This window comes from Xyrauchen texanus, chromosome 39 (genome assembly GCF_025860055.1).
Source record: "Xyrauchen texanus isolate HMW12.3.18 chromosome 39, RBS_HiC_50CHRs, whole genome shotgun sequence".
NCBI classification, from domain to species: domain Eukaryota; kingdom Metazoa; phylum Chordata; class Actinopteri; order Cypriniformes; family Catostomidae; genus Xyrauchen; species Xyrauchen texanus.
The window spans coordinates 22043471-22057367 of NC_068314.1; the positions used below are offsets into that span (position 1 = coordinate 22043471).

At 38.9% G+C, this 13897-nt stretch overlaps 1 protein-coding gene across 7 annotated transcripts in view; it reads left to right on the forward strand.

The window, feature by feature from the left end:
* Window positions 1-1020: 1020 nt before the first annotated feature.
* LOC127632552 (microtubule-associated serine/threonine-protein kinase 3-like) overlaps window positions 1021-13897 on the forward strand; it is a 49621-nt gene continuing 36744 nt past the window's right edge. For 2 of the 7 annotated variants that reach the window (XM_052111187.1, XM_052111188.1), the window contains exons 1-3: window positions 1021-1305; window positions 4677-4763; window positions 6707-6789. In XM_052111187.1, the coding sequence (XP_051967147.1) occupies window positions 1262-1305; window positions 4677-4763; window positions 6707-6789 (214 nt within the window). In that variant the 5' untranslated portion in view covers window positions 1021-1261. Of the gene's footprint in view, window positions 1306-4473; window positions 4764-5609; window positions 6025-6706; window positions 6790-13897 lie in introns of those variants that run through there. The other 5 variants (XM_052111184.1, XM_052111186.1, XM_052111183.1 and 2 more) reach the window with 3 other exon arrangements.

Below are 13897 nucleotides of genomic sequence, written 5' to 3' on the forward strand. Positions count from 1 at the left end.
TTAAATTGACTCAGAGTCGACTCCTACTTTTGAGAGACAATACATTTTTTTACGGTGAACTTTCATATATAAAACTTTGCAGGATGTTTTTGTTCATTTAAATCTATGTTACACACTACATGAAAGGTAATATTCAAAATTCCATAATAGGTGCCCTTTAATATTAGAAATGTGTGTTAAAAGTGCCTGTGCATGTTCATGCATGCATGAAAACCTATAGCCATGCTACATTTAATCAGAATGAACTGTTTCAGTACCATTCACTGCCTCTATAACTCCACCACCAAAAATGTTGCATTTTATAGGCTAATCCAAAAACTAAAGTCGTTGTGACATATTAATGCTGTGTGATTGCAGAGTCCAAATGCAATTTATAATCAGCTAAAAAGAGAGGTAGAGAATAAGGTAGGTCCTCATCACCATGGTAACTGAGAGACCTCATCTCTCTCTCTCTCTCTCTCGCTCTCTCTCTATCTATCTCTCTCTTATTTACAGTAGCAGTGTTGAAGTCCTCAACAGAAAGAGAAAAGGCAGGAGGGAAAAGACAAAGAATAGTATGCATGAGTTAGTCAAGTGTATTTCGAAAAGCCACCCTATTTCACGTTTTCATCAGAACTTTTTAGTTTAACGTGTTTTAACATGTGCTTTATAAGGATGTGCACGTGTTGCATTAACACATGCATTTATATAATGTCATTCTTTGAAATCAAGGAGCAATATTTCTAACTGACCCAATGCATTTCTGCAATTTGTAATGCAGCCAAGAGATGCAACCAGCTCACCTGACCAATAATTGCATGCTAAGTTTTTAAGATAAGATGTCTCGCGCATAAATTGATACGGCAGGCCCAATGCTGGTTTCAGTGGTCTTTTTTAGTGTTGTTTGTTTCTCCACTTGTGATCAAACGGCGGTGTGTTGATGCGCATTGTTCGCACACCTCCCCTGAGCAGTCACATGGGAAAGGTGACCGCACCATTCAATTTCAAACTACGTTCACTCTCTCGTGTTGCCTACCAGAGTCGGTTTCCCAAAAAACATGGCATCACTTTAGAAAGAAAACATGCATGTCGTATTTTAACGGAAGTACCTGTACAAGTAGCCTACAGCTGAAAATATCACGCTGTCCTTGGGCAGATGTTAAACGGCGATGTGTAAACAACACCTGGCAATTTTTGGCAGCACTTTGTTGTCTCGCGTGAGATCTGAAACAAGCTTTTTATTTTCTCCTGATCGTGCTTCACAACCCGGGGCTTCATAGAGATGAAGAGGAGAAACAAGCTGAAAATCCCCTCCCTCACTTTGGAGTAAGCGCATATATATATTTTTCTGTATTCAAATATTCGTGATGAATTATTTACTCGTTGTGGGGGAAACCCCTCGGAAATGACGAGTTGTTGAGAAATGAGTCGAAAGCGACAGCAGCGACTTTCTATTTAACAGATATATTCATTTGGCATTGTGTTTTCAGAATTGGTGTTAATGTAAATAAAACGAGGTAAACTCGTAAGTAACGAGGTAAATTGAAGTATTCGGAGAGCACATTCGCAGAGAAGTGTTGTAAACAGGAAAACAACTGTAGGCTACCAGTGAATGGAGCGCATTGGGGTTCTGCGCCTCATAATACATTTGTTAGATTAAAGATCACATTTTATTACATTTAATATTAAATTAAAATACATACAAAATGTGTATGCATTTGTTTCATGCTCATACATAACCTTTGTGTGTTTGAAGATTATAATTAAAAAAAGAAATATTTTGAAACCATCAACTTGGTTCTAAAACCTACAATTAGAATGTAACATAAACGCCAGTTGTGATGTCCTGTGCGATTGACATCAACCTATGTTTGTTTTTAGTAGTTTCAGCAGTATGTTTGTACAATATTGTTGGGATGTGGTCTTTAATGTAGTGCTTTGCTGTCTATCACTTTATTGGATTATTTCCATATCCCATTTAATCACTGCTGTAGCTTTATTAGCATCCTTGTGCATAGATAAAGACACCACATTACACTTTATTGGCAGGAAGGTCAAATTGTGTTTGTGTGTGCGTGTTCATATCATGGGGGTTTGCTCTATATTGAGTGAACTTAATGTACTTAAAAGCAGCATAAAGGTAATCTGTGCACCAGTGTTTTAATCCATGTCTTCAGAAGCTATATAATAGGTGTGGGTGAGAAAGAGATAAATATTTAAGGCCTTTTTTACTATAAATTCTCCCCCTGCCCTGTAGGTGGCGATATGCACCAACAATGCGAATCGCCAAAAATAAAAGACGTTTCTGGAAGTGAAAGTGGACATTTATAGTAAAAAAGGACTTAAATATTGATCTATTACTCAACCACATCTATCACACCTTTTCAAAAGACATGGAAGATTTAAAAATTCTGGCCAATATTCACTTGCATTGTAGGGCTAAAATGCATTTTTCTTAAAAATGTTGTTTGTGTTCAGCAGAAGAAAGAAAGTCATACACATCTAGGATGGCATGAGGGTGAATAAATGATAAGAACATTTTGGGTGAACTATTCCTTTAAGTGAATCTCGATTCAGCCTTTCAGGTTCCTACTATGAGATTGGAGCCATTGATTGAGAACAAGAGTCTGAGGGTTTTGACACTTTCCTGATCGCATCTCGCAATGTTTTCCTGCTTTTCTGACGCTTCCTTCTGCCTGCCTTCAAAGATGATCACTGCAGCTTTTCAACCCTGCCTCCCACTCAGAGCTTTGAGTGAACATAGCCGACCCCCCAGCCCACTATATTTTCAATCTTAATGTGTAGGAGCGAACATCCAGAGCCTTCCATCAGCAAAGCTTCTCCAAAAATGATTGTGGATTACTGCCGATTTATTTATTTATTCATTTATTTTATCTTGGATTCCAAATACTCAGCAGCACCAATTTATAACAAGATACGTGGCTGTATATAAACAATTGGTGTGTTTTAGCAAACACAGTTTACACACTTACTCTGAATGCGAATGCAGTGAGAAATGTTGAAAATGCCATAACATCAGATTCATGGGACATCTCCAGCTCTCTCTCCTCACCATGACAACATCTTCACACTTTCACAGCACTCATTGCTACCGTTGCAATGTGCTGTGAGAATATCCAAACTGCCAGACGGTGGCAGCCTTATTTGTACAGTCATGCATATTTAATGTTCCAGTTAGCTTTCAGGTCACCAAAAGACAAATCTGTCTTGCATTAAAGTTGATCAAAGTTTGATTTGTACTCGCTACAGCACATCAGGGTATTTTAGGACAGAGTAGTCTAGCACTACGAGTACTCAAACAGCACATCAACCTAATCAAAGTCGCAATAATCAATACCTGTCCAAACTGGCTTCCTCTAACAACATGCCTTCAACTGCATGAAACCCTGTAAGGTTTCGTTTTGATTTGCTCCATTAATTCTGGTTCCGGTTTGATCCTAATCCCTCATCAGTGTGTTTGTACTTTACAAATAAATTCCTGTCTGGTTAGTTTGAATACGTATTAGGCAACTTAACTGATGACAACATTGAATACTATGAAGCAAACCTTAGAATTGCCTTTTATTTTGATGCCACTACAGCATCAAGTGTGATGGAACTGGAATTTATGATGGCAGTAAACCGTAGATACCTTTGAAGGTCACACATTAAAGGAATGTACTGAACTGATACTGGTAGGCCGAAAACACCAGATGCCTACAGGACAAAAAACTGAAAACTGGTGATGAAAGCAGTGAAATTTGTTGTAAACAGCTATAGGCATAAGACATAAGCTGTCATGTCTCTGATTATATGAATCCATACATGCATCTAATTTTGTCAGTTATGCAATTACATTGTCATAACAGCGTATTTAAAGGGATATGTACTGAAAAATTGTAAATTCTGTCATAATTTAATCATCTTCATGTTGTTCTAAACCCTTATGACTTTGTCAGTGCTTCTTCTGTGAAGCACTTCTTTGGAACAAATAAAGCCATATGGATTTGTAACAACATGAGGGTGATTAAATTATGATGATGGTGAAATATCTTTTTAAATATGCTGTTAGCAAGGTTTTATTTTATTTTAGATTAAAACTTGATTGCTGGGAACCCCCATTACTAAATTATTAAGCATTTTATATATATATATATATATATATATATATATATATATATATATATATATATATATATATATATATATATTTTGTTTATTATTAATTCTTAAAGTTAAAAACTAGGGCTGTCAATAGAATACTACATGCCCTCTTTTCAAAACCCCACCCTCCAAAGACATGTGAGATTGATTGACAGGGTGAGATTGATTGACAGGATGAGAAGTACCTCTAAGTTTTTGATTTGCTCAAATGAGTTGGCCACGAGTCACGACTCTTCTTTACGATCTACAGAAACTAGGGCTGTAGCCGAAATAGGTATGATTTCTCAGGGCAGCTATTTCAGTGAGAACATGCTGTTCACAACCTTCATCGTACAACCTGCTTCATTAATTTATTCATTTTTCCTTTCAGTCATTTCACTGTGTTGCAGCACCATGATGCCACTGGTTTGCTTCTTAAAACACTTTGATTTGCAACACAGCCAGAAAGCATGGAGAAAAACAAACAGACAGACATTCAGGCCACATGCAATTAGTCAGAGTGCTAATGCATGTAAACGTGTCTTGCTTTTCAGTTTGTCCCCCAGCCAGAGTCCCATCATCCTGAGTCCATGCAGTCCAGGCAGCCCCTGCAGTCCTTTACAGTCCCTTCATCCCTGGAGGTAAGAATCCCCATTTACATGCCAAAACCTGCTATCCTTCTGCGGAGAAACAGGACTGTCCTAAACATGACAAACACATCTCATTGACTTTTTCATTAAATGGGGAAATACACTGCCCATTTATTCCTCAGACATTTATATGAAAAGCTTGTGGTTCACATGGACACCAGAAGCAGCTTATTTTAGTTTTGCCCATATTGCAAATTCATGTTTTATAAAAAAAAAAAAAAATAAGCCCACCTCACCAGTAAGACAGGAAATATAATGTGGGAGCATTAATCTTATAATTACATGTGCAAGAGACATCTTTTAATAGAGAGTACTATGACACTTTCACAATAGATTTAATGTTCATTCTGCCTTCCACAGGTGTGCACAGGGACAGATTATGACTTGCAAAGGTCAAACATCATTTTTCATTATATAAAACTGGTCCTTCTCTTTTGTAACACATTGTTGACACAGAATTCATTTTTTCAAACTTGATTTAGAGCTACTTTCAATTTTCTTTGCTTTATTTTGATTAGCTCTCGCGTGAAGATCTGACGTCACTGGGGAAACGCTTGCGTTAGGTCATACCATCTTTGAGAGGATCGCCATGCATTAGATAGTAAAACAATATATATTTAGTGTAGATTTAGTAATTCTACAGTAAAGTACGTATGTTATTACCTTCAGTTTCCAAATATACTAGTCCATTAAAACAGATACTGTAGTCATAGCTTAGACTCGTCTCCCCCTGGTCACAAAGAGATGGTACATTGACATCTTATCACCCGGGCAATCAGTCAACGCTAGAGAAACAACCACAACACACACACACACACACCGCATGCTCACAAACATGGACTTACTACACTATGTAAGTCCAATTTCGAAATGTCCAGGAGCAAATAAATAACTTTCTGCCAGCTCAGGAGGATGTCGTATGGCGATTGGAACAGAATGTGAACATCTAAACTTTCAGCAAGTTGCAAGGCGATGACAGCGAGCAGCGGCGTGCCACACAAAGAAGCATCAGCCGGCAGAACAGAGATGAAGCACTGCGAACCAGAATGTGTTTTCTCGGTCTCCCGTATGCTTTCGTAAAGCCAAGAGGTGGACGCATGATTCGGAAGGGGTTACGGGTTTTGTCGCTTTGTGTTGCATAGTTGGTACTCTAACCGTATACTATTATGTCTGATCCATGTTACTGGAGCGGGTTGCCTGGCAGCAGCAAAGCCAATTTTGTGACGGGTACGATGCTTAAGCGATCCAAAAGGTAACTTGCAACATAATAGAAGAGATACACACATTACTAACAAAATGTATTGCTTTAACAACTGTAGAAGAGCGCAGACGGGCGCACCAACGCGTTAGGTGTGAACGCCCCCTTATCGAGTTTAATCAAATGTTACTGTTCAGTCGAATCGATTTGAACAACAAACAAAAAAGTGACTAAATACAATGATGCTATGCGAATTGTGACATGGTGATTAGGTTTTTGATGGTGGCAGAGACGGATATCTGTATCTGATAGAAATCTGTGGCTGCTCAGTGTAGCGAGATTCAGGAGTCATGCATGACTCTGCAAGAGGTGTTGGATGGGCAAGGGAGATGTGACATGCACCTCTTGAGTGTTTGTCACTAGGAAGTCTTGGGTAATGAAACTGACAGTTGGGTTGATGTCTAGAGCTTTTGGTTCCCAATGTAGTCTGTAGTGTTGCCAAAACTACACTGCATGCAGACATTGCATTATTTCTCATTGTTTTATTCTGAAACCAGGAGAGCAACATAATTCTTCCCTCTTGAGAGCCAGAGCTGCATTTATCTTGTGAATCCTTTGTCACTTGATCACAATTGATTTTTCACTTTTTTCCATAACAATGATTCAACAATGTGAGCTGGGCCAGATTATATTGAAAGATTTTTAAGAATCCCTCTCGTTTGTGTGTGTTTTACAGCTGTCGGAGCAGTAATAGGAAGAGCCTTGGTGTTGGAACGCCGTCGCCCACCCGGCCTCTCTCACCACTCTCTGCCCACACAGGTAAAACTCCCTGTCACATGACATCTGTAGTAGGACAACTGACATTGAGCTGAGCCATGACTGTTGAGGTTGGGTGTAGCTGGAGTAACACAAGCCTTTCCACCCCTTCCCCCTTGTCTATTTACTATTTGTTAATGGGATAGTTAACTCAAAAATGTTAATTCTCTAATTAATTTACTCACCCTCATGATATCCAAAGTATGTATGACTTTCTTCCTTCAGCAGAACACATTTGAGAAAAATTTGAAAAATATCTTAGTAGCTCAGTAGGTCCTTAAAATGCGATTGCGAGATTTTGACACTCCAAAAATCAAAGACAGTCAGCATAATCATCATCAATACTACTTCAGCAGTTATATTAATGTCTTCTAAAGCGATATGATTGCTTTTAGTGCAACAAAGATAATTATATAAGTACTTTCTAGCTCTAAATCATTGCTCCCAGTAAGCTTCACGAGAGGGTGGCGATCATGCGATCTCTCATGTGATGTATTTGCGTTGCCATGATACGGACGTAATCTCACATTCTCCTCTCAGTTGAGACATCCAGGATAAGTACACAAACACGCCATTGTAAGTAGGGATGCACCGAAATATCGGCCACCGAAAATTTTTGGCCGAAAATTGAATCGTTTTGTTTTGGCCGAAAGAGAAAAAATGCTGAAAATATATGCCTACCCACCCCTCAGTGCTCCGATTTCCCTCTCGATCGATCTAGCCAATATCACAACGCTACCAAGCAAAGGCCGAAGTCAGCGGTGTGGAAATACTTCAGTGCAGTACCGCTGCTCCCTACACGCATACTACGTAATCTGTGTAGAGCACCAATTCCCTAGGGGGGCACCAGAAAGTCCACGGGTGCCCTTGCTCGCACGTTACACGTTATTCAAGGACCCGAAAGCAGTTGCGGAACACAGACGATCGCTTCACGTTCATATCACACGAACGCGACAATCCTCTTGACTTATTGTACATGAACAAAGATCACTTTCCTTTGCTTGCGCGGACTGCCCCAAGCACCAGCATAGTCTTCTCTTGATGAGAAGAGGAACTGTCTCTCCTGCCAGAAAGCTGAGCAACTTTTGTTCTGAAGAGAAACCTGACACTTTTACTTAAATAGAAATCAGACCGATTTGCTATGTGTATAGCAATTACATTAATATTTGTTTAGCCCTGCAAAACTTTGTTCTTCACTTGAGGCTACATCTGTCGTTTACAGTTTGAGGTTGGTTTTAGTTCTATTACTGCTGTTTTATATTAAAGTATAAATATGTTTACATAAACAGAATAGAGGCCCTCTGCCGTTCTGTGTTTTGCCTGTTGTTTTTTGTATTTGCAATATGCTAGCTTAGAGCTGCCAACTTCATTACTTGACTGCTGTTTTGCATATATTATAGTTTTCAAGAATGTTACATTATTTGGATAACTGGTAAAAAAAATCTGATACATTTGATTGTTAAAAAACTGAATAAAGAATAATATATTTAATATGGTTTTAATATATTTTCTGTCCAATTTTGGTGTGTTACTTTCAATAAAAGTGTGATTTATTTTGTTTGTTTGTAGTTTTTCAATTTGGATTCATTCAATTCATGAAATTAATTAAAAAGTATAATGTGAATACAATTATTTAAAATAGGTATTAAAAAAAAAGTCGTTTTCTGACAAGTGCATCCTGAATTTTCGGCGCATCACTAATTGTAAGTAAAGAAACAGATAAAAACAGATCTAAACCAAAACCAACAAAGCTTCTGTACAGCGTTTGTCCTGCTCACTTAAAACAGCGATGCTTATCCAGCTGAGACTGGCGTGCATCAGTTCTTACGTGTTTCAAATGCAATGCGATTACATCATACGCACGTAGCACTTCAGACCGGAAGCATGATTTAGAGTTTAAATAAGTACTGAAAATATTAATCTTTTTCACACCAAAAGCTATCGCGTCACTTTAGAAGACATTAATTTAACAGCTGGTGTCGTATCGACTATGTTTATGCTGACTGTCTGTGATTTTTGGAGCTTCAAAAGAGAAATCTCTATTAACTTGCATTTTAAGGACCTACTGAGCTAAGATATTTTTCTTTTTTTCTTCAAATGTGTTCTGCTGAAGAAAGAAAGTCATAAACACCTGGGATATCATGAGGGTGAGTAAATAATGAGACAATTTTCATTTTGGGTGAACTATCACTTTAAAGCTGCTGTGCCAATTCAATTTTATTTGTATAGCACCTTTCACAACACACATCGTTTCAAAGCAGATTTACAGAAGATCAGGCATTAACAGATGATAAAACTGTAATATCTATAATGTCTTAGTCATCATTGTGTAGTTTGATTAAATATGATTTTGAATTGTTTAAAAATAAGTAATTCAATACTAATTGTATTTATAACCCCAATGAGCAAGCAAAGTCGACTGTGGCAAGGAACACATAACTCCACAAGATTTTGGATAATGTAGAAAAATAACCTTGGGAGAAACCAGACTCACTGTTGGGGCCAGTTCCCCTCTAGCTAACATCATGAACATAATGCCAGTATTACTCATGTATAGTGCAAGTCATGGTTTAAAATTATTTAACTAAGTAAGTGTTAAGGGACTGTGTTTAAACATCAATTTTGTTTGAACTGTAAGATTAATGACCAATGTGTTTATCCTGTATTAAGTCTTTAATCTAGACTTAAACTGAGTGAGTTTGTCTGCCTTTCAAACAGTGTTAGGGAGACTATTCCATAGTTTAGGAGCCAAATACGAAAAGGATCTTCCTCCTTTTGTGGATTTTGATATTCTAGGAACTATTAACAGCACAGAATTTTGCGATTGTAATGAACGTGATGGAATATAGCGTGGTAGAAGGTCACTTAAGTACTGTGGAGCAAGACCATTCAAATCTTTGTTTGTAGTTAACAGAATTTTAAAATGTATTCGAAATTTAACAGGTAGCCAATATAATAATGATAAAATGGGGCTAATGTGATCATATTACTTGGTTCTCGTCAGTACTCTGGCTGCTGCATTTTGAACCAATTTAAGTTTATTTATTGATCTTCCTGGACATTCTCCCAGTAATGCATTACAATAATCTAGTCTTGAGGTCATGAATGCATGAATTCGTTTTTCAGCATTAGCAACAAAGAGCATATGCTGTAATTGCAAGTCGGCCAGCACTCTGGCTGCCTCTCTACCGGAGACAGCACGGTCGAAAACTCGCTTCATCTCCGCGGAGAGTGCTTGAAAAGAGGTGCAGCATTCATCTTGATTCTCCCACACCGCCGTTCCCCAAAGGGCCGCTCTCCCAGAAAGTAGCGTCAGGACAAAAGCGTACCTTGGTTCTTTCATCACAGAATGTTCTGGGTTGTAAAGAAAAATGCATTGAGCATCGTGTTAGAAAAGCTCGGCAAAAATTAGGTTCACCTGAATATAGCTCTGGAACCGGTAGGCGGGGCTCCGACTGGGAGGGGCGCTGGTGGTGGTTGAGGAATCAGCGGTGCGGGTGGCGCAGTGGGAGCTCGCAGAAGTTGAATTTGCTGGGTGAGTCCGGACACCTGCGCCACTAGAGCCTGGACAGCCGAGCCGTGTCATTGAGATTCTTCTCCTGGTTCTCCATACGAAGTCTGCTGTTCATCACTTAATTCTTCTAGGCTGTCTGAATTGTTACTCGCTGCTTCCATCTTGTGGTCAGATCGTTCTGTGACGTAATGAAGCTAGGAAGCAAGTTGCAAGTTGACAATTAGTTTATTGACAGTCAAATTGAGAAGATAGGGGAAAAGTCCGGGTGATGGTCTAGTGGCGCAGAGTCTCCAATGGTCAGATGATGCGTGGTGAGAAGAGTGAAGAGAAGTGTTGAACAGACACGGCGAATCCGGGTAACAGCAAACAGGACACGAAACAGGGACAACGAGAGAACTGGACTGGAACTCTGAAGAGCGAACAACACCGGACATCACAAACAACGATCTGACAAGGAGATGAGAGAGTGGTGAGAATTTAAAGGGAATGGGAATGAGTAACAGCTGGTGAGAGGAGTGATTGCGGCAGAGCGCTAATCATGGTACAAACAACACGCCCACACATTCACGCACCCACACAACACACACTAAGAACAAGGCACGAGACAAGGAAGAGACATAGGATTAAATACCGTGACAGTAATTTAGCATATTTCTTAGGTGGAACAATGCTGTTCTACAAACATTGGTAATTTGATTTTCAAATGACAGACTGGTATCAAATATAACACCTAAGTCCTTCGCTGTTGAAGATGATGTAACAGTACATCCATTGAGAGTCCAATAATATTTTAGCAGCTTATTTTTAGAGGTTTTTGGTCCAATAACTTGTACCTCTGTTTTGTCGGAATTGAGTAGAAGGAAATTACTGGCCATCCAATCTTTTATTTCATTGATGCACTGCTAATTTGGAGAATTGTGATATCTCATCAGGTTTTGAAGAAATATAATGTTGGGTATCGTCGGCATAACAATGGAAACTTATTCCACGATTCCTGATAATGTCTCCCAGGGGTAGTGTATATACAAAGAGCAAAGCATAGGCCCTAAAACTGATCCCTGTGGCACTCCATACTTTTGTTTGATTTGACAATTCCTCAATTACATAGAGAAAGTGGTAGCGGTCTGCTAAATAGGACCTAAACCATGCTAATGCAACTCCACAAATGCCAACATAATTCTCTAGCCTATTCAAGAGAATGTTGTGATCTATCGTGTCGAATGCAGCACTAAGATCTAAAAGCACTAGAAGTGAAATGCAGCCGTGATCAGATGATAAGAGCAAGTCATTTGTAACTGATAAGTGCAGTCTCTGTTCTGTGATGATGCCTAAATCCTGACTGAAATTGTTCATATATATACTATTTCTCTGTAGAAATTAACATATTTGGGAGGATACTACCTTTTCTAGTATTTTCAACACAAACGGGAGATTTGAAATCGGTCTATAATTAGTAGAGATGCACCGATTGCAATTTTCTTGGCCGATTCAGATTTGTTTGCAAGTGTGACCTGCCAATACCGATTTTTTTTCCCGCTTTCCGCTTTTCTTTCTAAGAACTATTATTGACCAAATATACAAACAAAATCTACCTTTCTTCAATGCAAAATTTTCTTTTCATAATAAAATAAATTATTAAACATTACAATTTCCCCCAAACTGCACTAAGTTACAGGATCTTCTCTCACTTAAACAACTCTCAAAATAAAGTGCTCTGTGACTGGAAAGAGGTAGAAATAACAATTAACTGCAAATTAGTTGCTTTATATAACAGATGTCATTTTCCACTATTTTTATAAATTGACCTTTTTTTCTTTATTACTCGTCTAACAAAACAATTCCAAAGATTACAATGAACAAGACTGAAGTGTCCAATACGCTCACATTGACATTTTCATACGTTAGATGTCCAAATATCAGTTGTAAAACTGATTGCTGCTTCAGGATCTGTCAACACTCCCAGATTTCCCAAGAGTCTCCCGTATTTCACACCCTTCTGCTGCCCCTCTCCCTTTTTGTTATTCTCCCGGGAAACTCCCGTCATTTGTATGGCCCAAACCACGTTATATGAATAATCACAACATATATATTATTCCAAGGTTGTCCAGTTGCCGTTTTCACTTGTATGAAACGCATCCTACTCACACAATCAACACATCATACCAATTTCTAATAATTTGTGACCTCAACATGGCAACCAAAACCCAGCTGCTCTGTTGATGCGGGAAGTTAAATCAAGCATCACTGGTAGATTGGACAAGACTCAGGTGGTGCTCTAGCGGAAAAAAAAATATATATATATACACATGTAAATTTAACAACATCTGGACGGAAGAATTTAATTTCATATCCCGAAGCCATATCAACAATACCCACGCCTTTTGCAATGTGTGTCGCTCTGATTTTAATATCGTACATGGTGGGAAAAATTACATTACTCAGCACATTAAATCACAACATCACAATTTGTATGTATTGAGCCTGCCTCTGCCATCCAGCACCCCCCTTCCCCTCCCGTATTTGTGTACCCAAATGTTGACAGGTATGCTTGTAACAGGCTGCGTGTGTGACATGACACGAGATTAAACAACTCGGGCAACGCTACCTACTCTGTATCGAGGAAATTTATCAGATTTCTGAAACCTCTGTCCTCAACTATGGAGAACGGCTGGTCATTCAGGGCCATAAATTCCATAATTTTCTTCGTAATTGCTTTGGTCTTTTCACTGCTCATACCAAGGAAAGATAGGAGAGGCTGCTGACTTGTGGCTGGCTCTGAGCTCTGGCTAGCTTTAGCTGTTTTCACTTTTTTTAAATGGGCATTTTCAGCTGGGTGATGGTGTTTTAAGTGTCTAATTAGGTTTGTTGTTCCGAACGTTATTGTGGTGGTTCCCCCGCAATTTACTTTAGTCTTACAATTACAAATTGCGAACTTTATGTATTCTTCACTCACAGTGAAGATCTTCCACGCCAATGACATGTTTACATGCGGCTGTGACGTTATTGCCTGCGCCGCTGGCAACAAGACGGACCGGCTTGGAATCGGAAAGACGTGAGGCTGATTCCGGGCCGAGCATGCGGAAAATCGGCTGATTCCGGTCCCAGGCCGGTCGATCGGTGCATCTCTAATAATTAGCCAGTTCTCAAGGATCAAGTTGTGGCTTCTTAATAAGTGGTGTAATTTCCAAACTTTTCTCAGTTTTTCTGTGGTTTCCCAAACTAAGCTGCTAAAACAACTCATTCTCTACTTCCTCCACATTCTGATGTCATACTGTGGTAGACATTTGCATTTGACTGCATTCACAACAACACATCAACACATACAGTACCTTATAATTTCCATTGCTCGCACAGTCACTTGAGCAGTGAGATGGCAAGGAGAGAGCAGGTCAGTCAAGAGCAGAGAGCCAATCATTACAGTGGCCATTTATGGTCAAGTCTTAAAGGAAAAACAGCACCAAAACAGAGTGTGTCTGACAGAGGGTCAGAATGAGGGTGGAAAATGATCACGTTTTACAAATATTTTTTGTGTGCCAAAACCATTACTAATATTATAAATGAACCTCAAGGAACATATTAAAATAAATAAAAAATGCA